General features: G+C 39.1%; 1 protein-coding gene across 13 annotated transcripts in view; it reads right to left on the bottom strand.

Moving 5' to 3' along the window:
* Window positions 1-20,988, bottom strand: part of FER (FER tyrosine kinase) — a 451,402-nt gene that overhangs the window by 380,179 nt on the left and 50,235 nt on the right. For all 13 annotated transcript variants that reach the window (XR_010112214.1, XR_008625417.2, XR_008625418.2 and 10 more), the window contains one exon: window positions 15,953-16,218. Coding sequence is in view for 9 of the 13 variants with exons in the window: in XM_063604586.1 (XP_063460656.1) it covers window positions 15,953-16,159 (207 nt within the window). In the remaining 4 variants the exon portion in view is untranslated. The remainder of the gene's footprint in view (window positions 1-15,952; window positions 16,219-20,988) is intronic.

Genomic DNA, 20,988 nt, shown 5'->3' with positions numbered 1-20,988 from the left:
CCAATAACCCTCCCTTGGGGTCTGAACTGGGACCCCTTTCCTGTAAAATAAATTAAAAAATGAAAAATTACCAAATCACAGGTTCATGTGATTTCTCATGTTCGTATTCTAGATAAAAAGTCACAGAAGAGATACAACAACTATTAAATAAATGAAATAAGTGACTGTGTATTGAATTCTGGATCAGAATGAAAAAGTAATTGCCAAAAAGAGGACTATATTCCATATATTCACAAAACTAGAGGAAAGAATAAATATATTAAGTCAAAAGATACAAGATATAAAAGGAATTCAAATCTACTAGAGATATTTACGACTTGTTCATTTTTAACATGGAAATGACCCAACTACTTGATTTCTGTTTATTCTCTCCAATTGTTCCACCCTAAAGTATGGGTGTGGAGCAAAAGGAAAAGTTGAGTTTTGGCAGGTACAAGAAGACAAAGGAATGGTACACAGGCATAATTTAAATTTAAATATTGGCAAGAAAGGAAGTATTGTTGCCAGAAAAGGAGGAGTGAGGGAAGAAGAGACACTGCTGGAAATAAGTGATCAGGGAAAGAATTAAAGTTAACCTCATTAATAGGGTTACGAAAGGAAGTTGGAAATAAAAATATCTGAGCTGAAAAATACAGTGGATAAAATTAACAACAGATTAGACATTGAATAAAAGTAAGATTAGTGAAATAGAAGACAACAATAAAAACTAACCACAATGAAACACAGAGAAGAAAGAAAAATACAGCATAGTAAACTGTAAGACAACTTTAAACAGCCAAATCCATACGTAATCAGGGTCCTGAAAGAAGATAAAAGGAAGAGGGAGAACTAAAAAACAATTTTTCAAAATAATGCCTGAAAACTTTCCAAAGTTGATGAAAACTGTAGTAGCCCATGGGTTTAAAAAGGTCAACAAGACCCTAGCACAAAAAATGTAGAGAAAACTACATAAAGGCACATAATGAATTGCTTAACATCACAGTAACAAAGGGAAAACCTTAAGTGCAGCCAGAGGAAAAAAACATTAGGCACAAATTTTTCATGAGAAACAACACAAGTAAGATGATAATACAGCAACATCTTTAAAATATGTAAAGAAATTGCCAAACAGGAATCTTATACATGTAAAAATTGTTTTCAAAAACAAAGGACACCATAAAGATATTTTTACACTTTCAAACCTAAAAAAAATTTTTTTTCAATAGACTTGCACTATAAGAAATGTGAAAGGAAGTTCTTCAAACAGAAAGAAAATGATACAAGCTAGAAACCTGAATCTACATAAAGAAGACTACCATACACTGTAACTCAATGAGCAAATATAAAGAATTATGTACTTATTATGTAAATTATTCAAAAGATAATCAGCAAAAATAATAATGTATTGTGGGATTTATAACTCACATATAATTAAAAGTTGTAACAATAATAACACAAAGAACAGGTGGGAGAAACTGAAGTATACTCTTGCAAGAATATTATTATAGATGAGGTTCTACATATCACTGAAATACAGACTTATAGTAAGTTATAGATGTATACTATAGACCTTAATGCAACCATTAAAATAACACAATGAACATTTATAGGCAATAATTCAATAAAGGAGATAAAAATAGTCACATTTTAAAAATGCTCAATCCAAAAGAAACAGGAGAACGGAATATAAGAACATAAAAAGAGCAGACGGGATAAGGAGAAAACAAATAGTAAGATGATAAATTTAAACCTAATCATATCAATAATCACACTAAATGAAATAGTCTAAACACACAAACTAAATAGCAGAGATTGTCATATTAGGAAACAAAGCAAGACTCAACTATATGTTACTTACAAAAACCCACTTCAAATATACCAAATATATGATGAAAAACGACATACCATGCTAACATTAGCCAAATGAAACCCAGCGTGGTTATATTAATATCAGACAGCTTAGATTTCACAACAAAGAATATTACCAGAGTTAAGGTAATTTCTCAGTGATAAAGGGCCTAATTAATAAGGAGAAAATAAAAATCCTAAACATTTCCCACCCAATAAACAAGTTAATTTATTTGTCAAGAAGATATAACATTTCTAAACATTTATGCATCTAATAATAGGGAATCGAAATATAAGAAAAATGGACTAATAAATGCCAAAGAGAAACAGGCAAGTTCACAGTTATAGTGGGAGATTTCAGCATCCCTCTCTCAACTGATGGGACAGGTAGACAAACATGAGTAAAGAAACTGTGATGTTTAATTTTATGTGTCAACTTGACTGACTCAAAGGAACTGCAGATAGCTGGTGAAACCCATCTCTGTGTGTCTTTGAGGGTGTTTCCAGAAGAGATTAGCATTTGAATGAGACAACTGAGTAAAGAAGATCCACCAGAAGATTCGATGACAAGCATCATCGAATCTATTGACAGTCTAATGGAACAAAAAGGAGGAGGAAGGGCAAATTCACTCTCTCTCTTCTAGAACAGATATTCATCTCCTCCTGCCCTCGAGCATCAGAACTCTAGGTTTTTGGGCTTTCTTACTCTGGGATTTACACAGGAGGTACCTCTGGTTCTCGGGCCTTTAGACTCAGACTGAATTACAGCACTGTCTTTCCTAGTTCTCCAGCTTGCAGACAGCATATCGTGTGTCTTCTAGACTTCCATGATAAATCATATATATATATATATATATCTCCTATTGGTTCTGTTTCTCTGGAAAACCCTAATACAGAAATAGAAGACTTAAACACCACTATCAACCATCTTCACTTTACTGTCATCTATAGAACACTCTAACCAACAACAGCAGAATACATACTTCTTAGCAACTGCACATGCAATATTTACCAAGACAAACTATTTTCTGGGCCATGAAACAAGTATTCATGAATTTTTAAACATTCAACTGATACAAAATAGATTCTTGAAAAACAATGACATTAAATTTAAAATCAGTAATGAAGAGATCCATGGCAAAATATATATACATTTGAAAATTAAGTAATATAACATGGTATTTTGGGGCCCACTCCACTCCATACCCAGGCAGATCTCTAGGCATCTGGAGCATCCACTCACTTGGATCAGCAGCATGACCTGCCCCACCCTTCCCATTCACAGATCTTGGTGCAGGGAGGCCCTCTCCACTTCACACCTAGGCAGATCTCCAGGCATTCAGAGCACCCACTTGCCTGGTTCAGCAGCCTGGGATGCCCTACCCTTCCTGGACATAGATTGTGGGGCAGAAGGGCCCTCTCCATTCCACGGCCAGGCAGATCTCCAGGTACTTGGAGCACTTGCTCACCTGGAGAAGCAGGCTGACACACCCACCCTTCCTGTGCATAGATCATGGGGCAATAGGGCCCTCTCTGCTCCTCACCAGGGCAGGTCACCAGGCATTCAAAGAACCTGCATGCCCGGACTGGAAGCATGAGCCACCCTACCCTTTCTGTGCAAAGATACAGGTAAAGGAGGGCCTTCTCTTCTTCACCCCCAGGCAGATCTCCAGACAGCTGAAACACCTGCTCACCTAGGTCAGCAGACTGAGTATCCAACCCTTCCTATGAAGACACCATATTGCAGCTGGGCCCTCTCTGCTCAACACCAAAGCAGATCTCCATTGGGAGCACCTACTCTTCTGAATCAGCAACCTGACCTGCCCCACCATTCCTGTGCAGAGACTGTGGTGCTGCAGTACTCTCCATGTCTAGGCATCTGGAGTACCCACTCTCCTGGATTAGGAGTTTGGCCAACTCTCCCCCAGGCAAAGAACTTGGGGCTGAGGAGGTTTCCTAGGCACACCTCTGAGCACTTGGTGGACACCCATTGGATTCTCCCTCAGTGCTGGTGCTTCTGCCTGCCACTGGGCGACAGGTAGGCAGGCCTGCCCAGTACGGCCCCACACATGTTGCTCCCCAGCCTGGAGAGGTGAGCAGGGAACTCAGACCACTACGCACTACACGGATCAATCAATTGCCTGAGGCAACAGAGCTTCTCTCAGTAAGCGAGGATCAAGTATACACACCCAGCTGTGTTAGCCACAGCCACGTCTTACCTATAAGCGCTATGTACTGGCTTATATATAAAGAAAGCCCAATACAAAAGCCCAGTATAAAAACCTGCCAACGGAAGTCCATACGGCAGAGCCAAAAAGACATTACTGAACATTCTCTATAGACACACTACCTAGGAAGGAGGGGAAAGGAAAAGAGAAATTAAAAAATAACAATAATATCACAAGAAAAGAAAGAAAAAAGAAAAATTCCTACCTGCACAAAAATAATTACAAAAATTAGAAGTGCCAGCACCTCTAGATGAGAAGGAACCAGCACAAGAATTCTGGCACCATGAAAAATGTGAATGTAGTGACATCACCAAAGGATCATACCAGCTCTCCAGCAATGGTCTGTAACCAAACTGGAAACTCAGAAATGACAGATGAAGAATTTAAAGCACAGGCTTGGCATGGTGGCTCACACCTGCAATCATAGCATTTTGGGATGCCAAGGCAGGAGGATCACTTGAGCCCAGAAGTTTGAGAACAGCCTGGGCAATATGGTAATATCCCATCTCTACAAAATATACAAAAATTAGCCAGGCATGGTGGTCCACACTTGTAGTCCCAGCTACTCAGGAGGCTAAGATAGGAGGATTACTTAAGCCCAGAAGATCAAGGCTGAAGAGAGCTGTGATCATGCCACTGCACACCAGCCTGGGCAACAGAGCAAGAACCTGTCTAAAAAACAAAACAAAACAAAAAAATTCAAAGTATGGAAAAGCATGTATTACAAGAATGATTAACAAGATCCAAGACAAGGATGAAATTCAATACAAGAAGGAATACATCAGCATCTTAAAGAGAAATCAGTCAGAGCTTATGGAGTTGAAAAACTCACTTAAGGAGTTTCAAAAGACAACTGAAAGCTTCAGAGGAAACTTCAGAGCCTAAATACATGTCTTCAGAACTAACGCAGTCAGACAAAAATAAATAAAAAAGAATTTTTTAAAATAAACAAACTCTCTGAGAAATACGGGATTAGGTAAAGCAACGAAACCTACAAGTTACTGTCATTCCTGAGAAAGAAGGAGAAAAAGTAAACAACCTGGAAAACATATTTGAAGGAATAATTCAAAAAAAGTTTCCCTAATCTTACTGGAGAGGTAGATATCCACATACAAAAAAATCCAGGTAACACCTGTGAGATGCTATACAAAGTGAACAGCAACAAGACATATTGTCACAAGACTGTCCAAGATCAAAACTAAAGAAAAAAATCTTAAAGGCAGCTGAGAAAAAGGTCAGATCACATGTGCAAAGGGAACTCTGTCAGGCTAACAGTGGACTTCTCAGCAGAAATCTTCTAAGCCAGGAAAGATTAGGGGTGTACTTTCAGCCATCTTTAAGAAAAGAAATTCCAATCAAGAATTTCACATCTCACCAAACTAAGCATCATAAGTGAAGGAGGAATAAAATATTTTCCGGACAAGCAAGTGCTAAGGGAATTCTATACCAGGTGCCTCACAAGAGATCCTTAAGGGAGTTCTAAACAAGGAAACAACAACAACGAAAATACCTGCTACCACAAAAACATGCACACAGGCCCTATAAAGGAACCACACAATACAAACTACAAAGTAATCATCTAATGACTTCACAATAGGATCAAAATCTCACATATTAATATTAATATTAATATTAATATTGAATGTAAACTGTCTAACTACTCCACTTAAAAGGCACAGAGTTGCAAGTTGGATTAAAAAAACAAACCCAACCATCTGCTGTCTTCAAGAAACCCATTCTTACATGTTGACACCCACAGGCACAGAGTAAAGGGTTAGAGAAAGATCACATAAACAGAAAACAAAAAAGAAAAGTGAAGCTATTTTTATATCAGATAAAACAAATGTTGGACCAACAAAAAAACATGGACAAGAAGTAATAATGATACTAATGATAAAGAATTTAATTCAACAAGAAGACTTAACTTATATTTAATATATGCACCCAACATTGAAGCACCTAGATTCACAAAAAAAATACATCTAGACCTACAAAAAGACACAGACAGCCACACGACACCCCACTGATAGCATCAGACAGATCACTGAGACAGAAAACTAACAAAGAAATTCTGACCTGAAATTCAACACTTGACCAACTGGATCTAATAGAAATCTAGGAAATATTCCATGTATCATACACAGAATACACATTACTCTCATCTGACATGGAACATAATCTAACATCAACCACATGCTTGGCCATAAAACAAGTCCCAGTAAATTTAAAAAAAAAAATCTAAATCATACCAACAACACTCTTGGGCCACAGTGAAATAAAAGTAGAAGTCAACACCAAGAAGATATCTCAAAACTACACAATTACATGAAATTAAACAACTTGCTCCAGAATGACTTGTGGGTAAACAATGAAATTAAGGCAGAAATCAAAACATTATCTGAAATAAATGAAAATAGAGAAACAGCATACCAGAATCTCTGGGACGCAACAAGAGCAGTGTTCAGAGAAAAGTATATAGCACTAAATACCACCCCAAAAAGGTAGAAAGATCTCGAATTCAGGATCTAATACTATACCTAGAAGATCAAGAAAAACAAGAACTAACCCTAAAGATAGCAAAAGAAAAGAAGTAACTAAAACCAAAGAAAAACTGAATGAAATTGATATCCAATCATCCATACAAATAAACAACAAAACAAAAACTTTGATCTTTGAAAGGATAAACAATGTTGATAGACCACTAGCTAGACCAACAAAGAAAAAGACAGAAAATGCAAAATAAGCACAATAAGAAATCACAAAGGTGACATCAAAACTGATCCACAGAAAAACAAAAGATCCTCAGAGACTATTACGAATACCTCTGTGCAAACAAACTAGAAAATCTACAGGAAATGGACAAATTCCTGGAAACACGCAACTTCTCAAGATTGAATCAGGAATATATTAGTCTGTTTTCACGCTGCTGATAAAGACATACCTGAGACAGGGCAATTTACAAAAGAAAGAGGTTTAACTGGACTTACAGTTCCACGTGGCTGGGGAGGCCTCACAAACATGGTGGAGGGAAAGGAGAAGCAAATCACATCTTACATGGATGGCGGCAAGCAAAAAGAGAGCTAGTGCAGGAAAATTCCCGTTTTTAAAGCCATCAGCTCTCATGAGACTCATTCACTAACATGAGAACAGCACAGGAAAGATCTGCCTCCATAATTCAGTCACCTCCCACGGGGTTCCTCCCACAACACATGGGAATTGTGGGAGTTAAAATTCAATATGAGATTTTGGGTGGGACACAGCTAAACCATATCATTCCACCCTGGACCCCTCCCAAATCTCAGGTCCTCACATTTCAAAACCAATCACGCCTTCCCAACAGTCCCCCAAAGTCTTAACTCCTTTCAGCATTAACTCAAAAGTCCACAATCCAATGTCTCATCTGAGACAAGGCAAGTCCCTTCCGCCTATGAACTTGTAAAATCAAAAGCAACTTAGTTACTTCCTAGATACAATGGGAGTACAGGTATTAGGTAAATACAGCTGTTCCAAAAGGGAGACGCTGGCCAAAACAAAGGGGCTACAGGCCCCATGCAAGTCTGATATTCAGTGGGGCAGTCAAATCTCAAAGCTCCAAAATGATCTCCTTTGACTCCATGTCTTGCATCCAGGTCACGCAGATGCAAGAGTCGGGTTCCCATAGTCTTGGGCAGCTCTGCCCCTGTGGCTTTGCAGGGTACAGCCTCCCTTCCAGCTGCTTTCATAGACTGTTGGTGAGTGTCTGCAGCTTTTCCAGGCACACAGTGCAGGCTGTCGGTATAGCTACCATTCTGGGGTCTGGAGGACGGTAGCCCTCTTCTCGCAGCTCCACTAGGTGGTGCCCCAGTAGGGACTCTGTGTGGGGGCTCCAACCCCACATTTCCCTTCCACATTGCCCTAGCAGAGGTTCTCCAGGAAAGCCCCACCCCTGTGGCAAACTTCTGCTGGGACATCCAGGCATTTCCACACATCCTCAGAAATCTAGGAGGAGGTTCCCAAACCTCAATCCTTGACTTCTATGCACTGGCAGGCTCAACACCACATGGAAGCTGCCAAGGCTTGGAGCTTGCACCCTCTGAAGCCATGGCCCAAGCTATACCTTGGCCCCTTTTAGTCACGGCTGGAGCGGCTAGGATGCAGGGCACCAAGTCCTTAGACTGCACGTAACACAGGGACCCTGGGCTTGGCCCACAATACCATGTTTTCCTCCTAGGCCTCCAGGCCTGTGATGGAGGGGCTGTCATGAAGACCTCTGACATGCCCTGGAGACATTTTTGCCATTGTCATGGTGATTAACATTCAATTCCTTGTTACTTATGCAAATTTCTTGAATTTCTCTCAGAAAATGGGATTTTCTTTTTTATCACATTTTCAGGCTGCAAATTTTCCAAACTTTTATGCTCTGCTTCCTTTATGAAACTGAATGCCTTTAACAGCACCCAAGTCACCTCTTGAGTGCTTTGCTGCTTAGAAATTTCTTCTGGCACATACCCTAAATCATCTCTCTCAAGTTCGAATTTCGATAAATCTCTAGGGCAGGGGCAAAATTCCACCAGTCTCTTTGCTGCAACAAAACAAGAGTCACCTGTGCCCCAGTTCACAACAAGTTCCTCATCTCTATCTGAGACCACCTCAGCCTGGACCTTTTCGTTCATATCACTAACAGTATTTCTGTCAAAGCCATTCAACAAGTCTCTAGGAAGTTCCAAACTTTCCCACATTTTCCTGTCTTCTTCTGAACCTTCCAAACTGTTCCAACCTCTGCCTGTTACCCAGTTCCAAAGTCATTACCACATTTTCAGGTAGCTTTTTAGCAACGCCCCACTCTACTGGTACCAATTTACTGTATTAATCTGTTTTCATGCTGCTGATACCTGAGACTGGCCAATTTATAAAAGAAAGAGATTTAACTGAACTTACAGTTCCACATGGCTGGGGAGGCCTCACAAACATGGTGGAAGGCAAGGAGGAGCAAATCACATCTTATGTGGATGACGGCAGGCAAAAGAGAGCTTGTGCAGGAAAATTCCCATTTTTAAAACCATTGGATCTCATGAGACTCATTCACTATCACGAGAACAGCACAGGAAAGACCCACTCCCATAATTCAGTCACCTCCCACAGCATGTGGGAATTGTGGGAGTTACAATTCAAGATGAGATTTGGGTGGGGACACAGCCAAACCATATCAAGGAAGAAACTGAAACCCTGAAAAGACCAATATCCAGCTACAAATTGAATCAGTAATAAAAAACCTATCCAATTAAAAAAAAAAAAACAGACTAAATGGATTCACAGCCAAATTCTACTAGATGTACAAAGAGGTAGTACCAATTCTACAGAAACTATTCCAAAAAATCAAGTAGGAGGGAATTCTACCTAATTCATTCTAAAAAGCCAGCATCACACTGATACCAAAACTTGGCAAAGACACAACAAAAGCAGAAAACTACAGGTCAATATCCATGATGAACATAAACACAAAAATCCTCAATGAAATACTATTAATAGCAAACCGAATCAAGCAACACATCAAAAAATTAATTCATCATGATCCAATAGGCTTCATTCCTGTGATGCAAGGTTGGATCAACATATACAAATCAATAACTGTAATTTGTCACACGAACACAATTAGAAACAAAACCATATAATAATCTCAATTGATGATTGAGATTGAAGCGTTTGATAAAATCCATCATCGCTTCATGATAAAAATCCTCAATAAACTAGGCATGGAAGGAATATAATTCAAAACAGTAAGAGCCATCTATGACAAACACACAGCCCACATCATACTGAACAGCAAATGCTTGAGCTATTTCCCTTGAGAACTGGAACAAGACATGGATGCACAATCTCACCACTCCAATACAATATAGTACTAGAAGTCCTAGCCAGAACAATCAGGCAAGAGAAAAAAATAAAAGGCACCCAAATAGGAAAAGAAGTCAAACTATCTCTCTTAATGGATGACATGCATCTATACCTACAAAGCCCTAAGTACTTCACCAAAAGGCTCCTGAAACTGATAAACGACTTCAGTAAACAATCAGGATACAAAATAAATTAGAAAAATCAGCACCAATTCTATATACTAATAACATTCAAGCTGATAGCCAAATCAAGAATGCAATGCCATTTACAAGAGAAACAAAAAAATAAAATAAAACACCTAGGGATACATTTAACCAAGAAAATAAAAGATCTCTACAAGAAGCACTACAAGACACTGCTGAAAGAAATCACAGATGACACAAACAAATGGAAAAACATTCTATGCGGACGGTCTGAAAGAATCAATATCATTAAATGCCCATACAGCCCAAAGCAATCTACAGATTCAACACTATTCCTATCAAACTACTGTCATTTCTCACAGAACTGGGAAAAAACTATAATAAAATTCATATGCAACCAAAAAGTCGCCCAAATAGCCAATGCAGTCCTAAGTAAAAAGAACAAAGCCAGTGGCTTGATGTTACGCAAGTTCAAACTATACTATAAAGCTACAATAACCAAAACAGCATGGTAGTGGTACAAAAAAAGACACATAGACCAATGGAACAGATTAGAGAACACAGAAATTAAAAAAAAAAAATGCAAACCTACAGCCATCTGATCTTTCATCAAAAATAAGCAACAGGGAAAGAACTCCCTATTTAATAAATGCTGCTGGGATAGCTGGCTAGCTTTATATGCAGAAGAATGAAACTTGTCCCCTACCTTTCACCATGTACAAAAATTAATTCAGAATGGATTAAAGATTTAAATGTAAGACCTCAAACTATAAGAATCCTAGAAGAAAACCTGGGAAACACCATTCTGGGTATCAGCTGTGGGAAGAAATTTATGACTAAATTCTCAAAAGCAATTGCAACAAAAATGAAAATTGACAAGTGGGACTTAATCAAACTAAAGAGCTTCTATACAACAAAAGTAACTACCAACAGAGTAAACAGACAACCTACAGAATGGGAGAAAATAATCATAAACCATGCATCCAACAAAGGACTAATGTTCTACACCGAACTTAAACAAATCATCAAGAAAAAAAAAACATTAAAAAGTGGGCATAGGACATTAATAGATACTTCTCAAAGGGAGACATACAAGTGGCCAACAAACACATGATAAAATGCTCAACATCATTAATTATCAGATAAATGCAAATCAAGACCACAATGAGATACCATCTCACACCATTAAGAATGGTTATAATTAAAACGTCAAAAAAACAACACATGCACGTGAGGTTGTGGAGAGACGGGAACACTTAATACACTGTTGGTGGAAATGTAAATTAGTTCAGCCACTAGAGAAAGCACTCTAGAGATTTCTCAAAGAAATTAAAACAGAACTACCATTAGACCTAGCAGTCCCATTAGTGGGTATACAGCCAAAAGAAAACAAATAGTTCTACCAAACAGACACCTGTTTCTGTTTTGTAGAAACAGAAAACAGAAAATTTGTAAGTTTTAAGGTGACACCGCTCTGAGTGAAGAAAATGCAGCACATATGCACCATAGAATACTATATGGTCATAAAAAAGAAAGAAATCATGCCCTTTGCAGCAACATGTATGCAGCTGGAGGCCATTATCCTAAGCAAATTAACACAGGAACAAAAAAAAACAAATACTCCATGTTCTCACTTATAAGTGGCAGCTAAACATTGGGTACACAAGGATATAAAGATGGAAACAATGGGCACTACAGAATATTAGAGGGGAGAGGGAAGGACAGGGGGAAAGGCTGAAAAACTATTGGGTATTATGCTTACGACTTTGGTAATCGGGTCATTCATACCATAAACCTCAGCATCACACAATATATCCAGGTAACAAACCTGCATGTGTACCCCCCGAATCTAAAATAAAAGTTGAATTATTTTTTAACAATTTAAAATGTATATCATTTTTATTTATTGAAAGACCCAATACTGTTAAGATATAGATTTTCCCCAAATTTATCTATACATTCAATATAATTCCAAGCAAAATCCCAGTAGCCTTTTAAAAAAAATAATTGGTAAGGTGCTCCTAAAATTCGTAAGGAGATGCACAACATTTAGAAAAGACAAAATAATTTTGAAAAAAAAAATAAGTTCAGTAGTACCCCTTAATCTGTTGTTTTGCTTCCTGCAGTTTTGATTGCACGTAATCCAAAAATGGAAAATTCCAGAAATAAACAATTCGTAAGTTTTAAGGTGACACCGCTCTGAGTAGTATGATGAAATACCTGGCCTCCCCACTCTGTCCTGCCCAGGATATGAATCATCCATTTGTCTAGTGTATCCATGCTGTATATGCTACTTGAATATTACTCACTTAGTAGCCATCTCAGCTATCCTTGCTATAGCGGTGCTTGTGTTTAAGGAACCCTTATTTAACTTAATAATAGCCCCAAACTGCAAGGATAGTGATGCCGGTAATTTGGATATGCCAAAAAGAAGCCAGAAAGTGTCTCCTTTGGGTGAAGGGATGAAAGTTCTCAACTTAAGGAAAGAAAAAAAACCTATGCTGAGTTTGCTAAGAGCTACAGTAAGAATGAATCTTCTATCCATGCAACTGTGAAAAAGAAGAAAAAGGAAATTTGCACCTTTGAATTGTTGATGTTGCACTTCAAACTGCAAAAGTTATATGCATAGTACGTGATAAGTGCTTAGTTAAGATGGAAAAGGAATTAAATGTGTGGGTGGAAGGCATGAAAAGAAACATATTCTGATTGACAACAATGGACGTTCAGTACTATCCACAGCTTCAGGCATCTACTGGGGATATTAGAACATATCTCCCATGAATAAGGGATGACTACTGTACACTACCTGACTTTGATATTATTATCAAGGAACAAATAATTAAATGTGTTACTGGTGTCATGATAGACAAAAATATGAATGGAACAGAATAAAGAGTACAAAAATAGACTCGCACTATGGTTAACTGATTTTAAACAAAGATGCAAAAGCAATACAATGGAGAAAGCTTAGTGTTTTCAACAAATGAAGTTAGAACAAATGGATATCCAGAAGCAAAAAAAGAAAAAAATATGAACTTCAATCCACAGCTTGCCACATGTACAAAAATTAAATAAAAATAAATCATAGACCTACAAACAAAACTTAAAACTATAAAAATTTCCAGATGATAACACAGGCAAAACTCTTTAACTTTGCATCAGGCAAAGATTTTTTTTTTTTTTTTTTTTTTTTGAGACAGAGTCTTGCTCTGTCGCCCAGGCTGGAGTGCAGTGGCGTGACCTTGGCTCACTGCAAGCTCCGCCTCCCGGGTTCACGCCATTCTCCTGTCTCCGCCTCCCAAGTAGCTGGGACTACAGGCACTCGCCACCACGCCCGGCTAATTTTTTTGTATTTTTGGTAGAGACAAGGTTTCACCGTGTTAGCCAGGATGGTCTCGATCTCCTGACCTTGTGATCCGCCCATCTCGGCCTCCCAAAGTGCTGGGATTACAGGCGTGAGCCACCGCACCCGGCCCAGGCAAAGATTTTTTAAGATATAATACGAAAAGCACAATCCTCTTTAAAAAAGGTAGACTTTACTTATAGGTAGAATAAATCATAGTTTTTCTGTGTTAAGAGGAAAGAATGGCTGGTCACAGTGGCTCATGCCTATAATCCCAGATCTTTGGGAGGCCAAGGTGGGAAGATTGCTTGAGCCCAGAAGGTCAAGGTCAGCCTGGGCAATATACTGAGACCCCGTTTCTATAAAATAAAAAATAAAATTAGCCAGTTATGGTGGCACATGCCTATAGTCCCAGCTCCCTAGAAAGCTGAGGTGGAAGGATTGCTTGAGCCTGGGTGGTCAAGGCTGCAATGAGCCATGACTGTACCACTGCACTCCAGCCTGGATGCCAGAGCAAGATCCTAAAAGAGAAAAAAAAAAGAGGAAAGGCTGACATACTCCTTGATTTTCTGTGAGTTCTCAACCATTGTTCAACTGTTAATTTAATGTATAAATTAGCAATAACACAGAAAATAGAAACTATATGACAATGGCAAATAAGACATGTCAACAGAATGTAAGAAAATGAAAAGCAGATAAGTGGTAACTAATTAGCATATGAGGAAAAGTTAAAAACTAAGGGTCCTGCAAAAGGGAGGTCAAGATTTATGAGGTCAGATGACTCCGTTAAAGCTCAGGAGACCGAGGCAGGTAGATCATTTGAGGTCAGGAGTTCAAGACCAGCCTAGCCAACATGATGAAACCCCATCTGCACTAAAAATACAAAAATTAGCCAGTGTAGTGGTACACACCTGTAATCCCAGCTACTCATGAGGCTGAGACACAAGAATCACCTGAACCCGGGAGGCAGAGGTTTTAGTGAGCCAAGATTGCACCACTGTACTCCAGCCTGGGCGAGAAAGTGAGACTGCATCTCAAAAAAAAAAAAAAGAAAAGAAAACAAGAGGGATAAATGAAGCAGAAAGCCTTTGGACTCAGAAACACCAGGTAGCTTACCAAAAACAAGAAGATTAAATAAAATATGACTTTTAAAATATCAAAAATACTTTCCCTATCTATTCCCATTAACATAATAGAAGGCTTTATACCCACAGATGAAATTGCCAAATAAAATAAAGGATATCCAGTTAAATTTGAATTTCAGATAAATAACAAATAATTTTTAATGTATGTTTGTCCTAAATACTGCATGCAAATTCAAATGGCGTCCTGTATTTTTTGTGGCCATCTCTGGCAGCTCTACCTTCAGACTAGATACTGGCCCAGAAAGGAAGTTAAAGATACTAACATTACTGGGTTCTTAACAGAATCACAACTCCTTACTTGATCAAACACACTATATACACAGTCTCCACAGGTAACAGAGTTTCCTCTAAAATTTACTCAAATCCTAAGACCCAAAAGTGAAAGAAGATTAATTTTTTTAACATTCTAAAGTTAAAAAGATTTATTTTTAACTTTGAATAAATATAGTGAAATATGATATTTAAATAAGACACTGGAAGTAACAGAGCAAGAATCCAAGAACTATTAGAGTTTAATATTTCTTCTTCAATGTTTTCAAAGAACAATTAACAGTATAATTCTGGCCCTTATTTTTATATGACAGAATAATCTTGGATTTAAAAAATACATTATTCATCTAATGGATGTTTTAAGAGTGACTAACTCAACAATATACTAATATTTTTGTACTGAAATGATAGCAAATAACAGCTACATGCTAAAATATTCCATATGATTCACAACACTAATGATTCACAGAAGAATTCAGGGAGTGGTTTATAACTAAAGTTAGTGCAAAAGGGAAAAATAGCAGGGTTCAAATGACCCAAAGCCAGAAGAGTTAATAAAACAAACCAAAATTTGTAACAGTGGTTCTCAAACCTGACCCACTAAGTCAGAGTATCAGAGAGGTACAGCTATAGAATACAGAATATCAGAGAGGCACAAAAAATTAGGGAATTTTTTGTTTTGTTTTTTGAGACAGGGTCTCACTCTGTCACCCACGGCTCACTGCAGCCTTGATCTAACAGGCTCAAGCAATCCTCCCACCTCAACCTCCCAAGTAGCTAGGACTACAGTCACATGCTACCACACCCAGCTAATTTTCATATTTTTTGTAGAGACAGGGTTTCACCACTTTCCCCAGGCTGGTCTCAAACTCCTAGGCTAAAGTGATGTTGCTGCCTCAGCCTTCCAAAGTGCTAGGATTACAGGTGTGAGCCATCATGCCCGGCCACTCCAAAATTTATATTTTTTAAAAACTTCTCCATGAGATTTTCATACTCTGTAAAACTGTGGAATCACTGCTTTAGAATGCTGACTTAAGTATGCTCATTCAATAGTATGAGCTATTGCATTTTAAGGACAATTATAATGTTATAAATAACAAAGAGTGAAATTATTCTTCTTACCTTGGATACGTTGCTGACATAATTCATTTGGACAGTACTTTCCTTATCAACTTGATTACAAAGGTTCTGTAAAGTAGATGCATATTCTTTATCACTTTTTATTCTCAGGGCCATAAATTTCTTTACTGTTTCCAGTAACCGTAATTCCCAGTCTTGCAATTTTAACACTGCTTCATGTGAATTCTTCAGGTCACTCCCAAACCCCATTTTGTAAGGCACTGGTTATCCTCCACACTGCACAAGTGAGCCTTCTAATCAGCACATATCTGTGTATGTAAACAAAAGAGAAAAACTCTTAAATAAAAAGGAAATTAGTCTTCAAAAAAAAAAAGTTATGATAGATTCTTCTTTGGGGTTAAAAAAAAAAAACACAACTGAATACTTTCTTCCAAAGATCAGAAACAAGATGAAGAGGTCCACTCTATTGTTGGCTTCAACATTACTCCAGAGGTCTTAGCCATTACAATGAAACAAACAAAATAAAAGGGGCATTCAGATCGGAAAGGAAGAAGTAAAACTATCTTAATTTGCAAATTACATCATCTTGTATGAAGAAAATCCTATGTAATGCAACAAAAACCATTAAAATAAATGACTAGAAGCCCCCACCAATTATGCCTCCCTGCCCCCTGCCAGGAGGAAAACCAAATTTAACAACTATTTACACACACAAAAATCAGGTGAGCAATCACAGTACCCAGTTTTAACTTCCTATCGCTGAAAGAGGTACTGAAAAGGGTAGAAAACACAGTCTCGAATCATCAAGACCAGTCCTCTCCCATCACCCAGCAGTGGCCACATGGTGCACAGAGTATGCTTGGAGGAGAAAGAGAGCACTGTGATTGTGGGACTTTGCAATAAACTCACTGCTGCCACGTCACAGCAGAAAGCAAAACCAGGATGAACTCAGCCAAGTCTCGAATCATCAAGACCAGTCCTCTCCCATCACCCAGCAGTGGCCACATGGTGCACAGAGTATGCTTGGAGGAGAAAGAGAGCACTGTGATTGTGGGACTTTGCAATAAACTCACTGCTGCCATGTCACAGCAGAAAGCAAAACCAGGATGAACTCAGCCAATGCCCACCCAGGAAGGGAGCATTTAGACCAGCCATAGCCAGAGGGGAATTGCCCATTCCAGCAGTCAGAACTTGAGTTTCAGCAACCTAGAGAGACATGAGAGAGGGAGGCTACAGGAGTGCTTGCAACACCCCTTCTGCACCCCGGCCAGCACAGCTTGCAGCAACAAAAGTGACTCCATCCTTCTGCTTGAGGAGAGGAGACAAACAGTAAAGAGAATGTTGTCCTACCTCTTGGATACCAGCTCAGCCACAGTAGGATAGAGCACTGGGCAGTCATTAGACCCCTATTATAGGCCCTACCTCCTGAATGACATTTCTAAACACAACCTGGGCCAAAAAAAAACCCCGCTGCCTTGAAAGGGAGGACCCAGTCCCGGCAGGCTTCATCACCTGCTGACTTAAGAGCCTCTGGTCCCTGAATAACCAGCAGTGATACCCGGGTAGTACGCTGTGGGCCCTGGGTCAGATTCAGACATGCTAACCTCAGGTGAAACCTAGCACATTCCCAGTTGTGGTGGCTATGATGAGAGACTCCTTCTGCTTGAGAAAAACAAAGAGAAAATTAAGGGGACTTTGTCTTACACCTTAGGTACCATCTCGAACACAGTGGGGTAGAGCACCAAGCACATTCTTACGGCCCCCAATTCCAGGCCTTGCCTCTTAGGTGGCACTTCTAGACCTGCTCTGGCCAGAGAGGAGCCCACTGCCCTGCAGGGTAAGTCCCAGGACTGGCAGCATTCACCACAATCTGACTGAAGGAAACTTGGGCCTCACGTCAACATCAGCAGTAGCCTGGCAGTACTTTCTGTGGGCCTATGGTGGTGGTGGCCAGGGAGAGAGGCTCTTCTACTCGTGGAAAGGAGAGGGAAGAGCGGGAAAGACTTTGTCTCATGGCTTGAGTGCCAGTTTAGCTGTAGAATAGGGCACCAGGTAGATTTCTAAGGTTTTGACTCTACTCCTTGGCTAACAGACAAGATTTCTGGACCCACTTGGAGCCTACAGAAACTCACCACCCTTGAGGAAAGGACACAAGCTTCGCTGGCTTCACCACATGCTGATTATAAAGCTCAGGTGCCTTGAGCAAACATAGGCAGGAGTCAGGTAGCGATTACAGTGGGCCTTGGGCATGACCCAGTGCTGCGCTGGCTTTAGGTCTGACCCAGTGCAATTCCAGTACTGGTAGCAACATGGGTGACTGTGTCACCCCATCCCCTGCTCCAGGTGACTCAAAAGAGAGAGAGACTCCATTTGTTTGGGAGAAAGTAACGAAAGGGAACAAGAGTTTCTGCTGGTAATGTAGAGAATCCTTCCAGATCTTATCCAAGACCACAAAGGCAGTGCCCCTACAAGTCCGCTTAAATCATAGTGTTACTGGGCTTGAAGTGGCCCCTAATACAGATACAGCTTACATCACAGCACCCAAGTACCTTGTATTACCTGGAAAGCCTTCCCAAGGATGACAGGTACAAACAAAGCACAGAAGTGAAGACTACAATAAATACCTAATAAATGTACAGACTCTGTCGAACAGCCACAAGATTCAAGACCATCCAGGAAAACAGGATCTCCATACACAAACTAAATTAAGGCACCAGGAACCAATCCTGGCCTGAAAGATATGGGATCTTTAACACAGAGAATTCAAAATAGCTGTTTTAAAGTAACTCAAAGAAATTCAAGATAACAGAGAGACCAAATTTAGAATTCTATCTAGATAAATTTAACAAGGAGATTGAAATAAATAAAAAGAATGAAGCCCAAATTCTAGAGTTGAAAAATGCAACTGACGCACTAAAGAATGCATCAGTGTCTCTTAATATCAGAATCGATGAAGCAGAAGAAAGAATTAGTGAGCTTGAAGACAGACTATTTAAAAGTAGTCAGAGGGAACAACAACAATTAAAAAAAAGAATAAAAGAGAATAAACCATGCCTATGAGAACTAGAAAATAGCCTCAAAAGGGGAAATTTTTTCTTTTTTTTCAGACAAGGTCTCCCTCTGTCACCCAGGCTGGAGTACAGTGGCACAAAAAATAGTCAGAGGGAACATATAAAAAAAAAAAGAAAAGAAAAGAAAAGAAAAAAAGAGAATAAACCATGCCTACAAGAACTAGAAAATAGCCTCAAAAGGGGAAAGTTTTTCTTTTTTTCCAGACAGGGTCTCCCTCTGGCTAGAGTACAGTGGCACAATCACAGTTTACTGCAGCCTCAACCTCCTGGGCTTAAGAGATCCTCCTGTCTCAGCCTCCTGAGTAGCTGGGACTACAAGTATGTGTCACCATGCCCAGCTAATTTTAAAATTTTTTTGTAAAGAAGGGGTCACACTTTGTTGCCCAGGCTGCTGTCAAACTCCTACGTGCAAGCAATCTTCCCATCTTGGCCTTCCAAAGTACTGGCCTTCCAAAGTACAGGCATGAGCCACCATGTCCAGCCAAAAAAGGGAATCTAAGAGTAATTAGAATTAAAAAGGAGGTACAGAAAGAGATAGGGGTAGAAAGTTTATTCAAAGTGATAATAACAGAGATCTTTCCAAACCTGGAGAAAGATGTAAATATTCATGTACAAGAAGGTTATTGAACAACAAGCAGATTTAACGTAAAGACTACCTCAAGGCATTTAATAATCAAACTCCCAAAGGTCAAGAATAAAGAAAAGATCCTAAAAGCAGCAAGAGAAAAGAAACAAATAACATCCAATGGAGATCCCACATGTGTGGCAGCAGCCTTTTCAGTGGAAATCTTACATGGCAGGAGAGAGTGGCATGAAATATTTGAAGTGCTGAAGGAAAAAAAAACATTTACCCTAGAATAGCATATCTGGTGAAAATATCCTTTAAGCATAAATGAGAAATAAAGATGTTCCCAAACAAACAAAAGCTGAAGGATTTCATCAGCACCACACTAGTCCTATAAGAAATGCTAAGGTGCGGGGGGGCGGGTGGGGGGGGCAAGCACAGTGACTCACATCTGTAATCCCAGCACTCTGGGAGGCCAAGGTGGGTGGATCACCTGAGGTCAGGAGTTTGAGACCAGCCTGGCCAACATGGTGAAACCCTGTCTCTACTAAAAGTACAAAAAATTAGCTGGGCGTGGAGGCGGGCACATGTAATCCCAGCTACTAGGGAGGCCACGGCAGGAGAATCACTTGAACCTGGGAGGTGGAGATTGCAGTGAGCCAAGATTGCATCACTGCACTCCAGCCTGGGCAACAAGAGTGAAACTCTGTCTCAAAAAAAAAAAGAAAAAAAAAAGGAAATGCTAAGGGGGATTAATCAATCAGAAAGAAAAGGACATTAATGAGCAGTAACAAATCATCTGAAGGTACAAAACTCACTGGTAGAAGTAAGTACACCAAAAAAACAAAGAATATTATCACATTATAATAATAATGTGTAATTGTGGTGTGTAAACTACTCTGGTCTTCAGAAAAAAGACAAGATGAACCAATCAAAAATAATAACTACAACTTTTCAAGACATAGTACAATGAGTTATGAATAGAAACAATAAGTTAAAAAGCGGAGAGGGGTCAAAGTTAAAGTGTAGAGTTTTCATTAGTTTTCTTTTTGCTTGTTTGTTTATACAATCATGTTAACTTGTCATTAGTTTAAAATACTGGGTTATAAAACAGTATTTGCAAGCTTCATGGTAACCTCAAATCAAAAAACATACAATGAATACAAAAAAAGTAAAATTAAGTCATACTACCAAAGAAAATTACCTTCCCTAAAAGAAAGACAGGAAGACAGGAAAGGAAAAAGACCATAAAACAACCAGAAAACAAACAGTAAGGATGTAGAAAAGAGAGAATCCTGAAACACTGCTGCTGGTGGGAATGTGTACAACCACTATGGAGAACAGTTTGGAGCTTCCTCAAAAAACTAAAAACTGAGCTACCATATAATCCAGCAATCCCGCTGCTGGGTATATAACCCCCCCACCAAAAAAAAAAAAATAGA

This window comes from Pan paniscus, chromosome 4, assembly GCF_029289425.2.
Source record: "Pan paniscus chromosome 4, NHGRI_mPanPan1-v2.0_pri, whole genome shotgun sequence".
Classification (NCBI taxonomy): domain Eukaryota; kingdom Metazoa; phylum Chordata; class Mammalia; order Primates; family Hominidae; genus Pan; species Pan paniscus.
The sequence above is the reverse complement of the archived record's forward strand: the minus strand, read 5'-3'. Positions and strand labels throughout refer to the sequence as shown.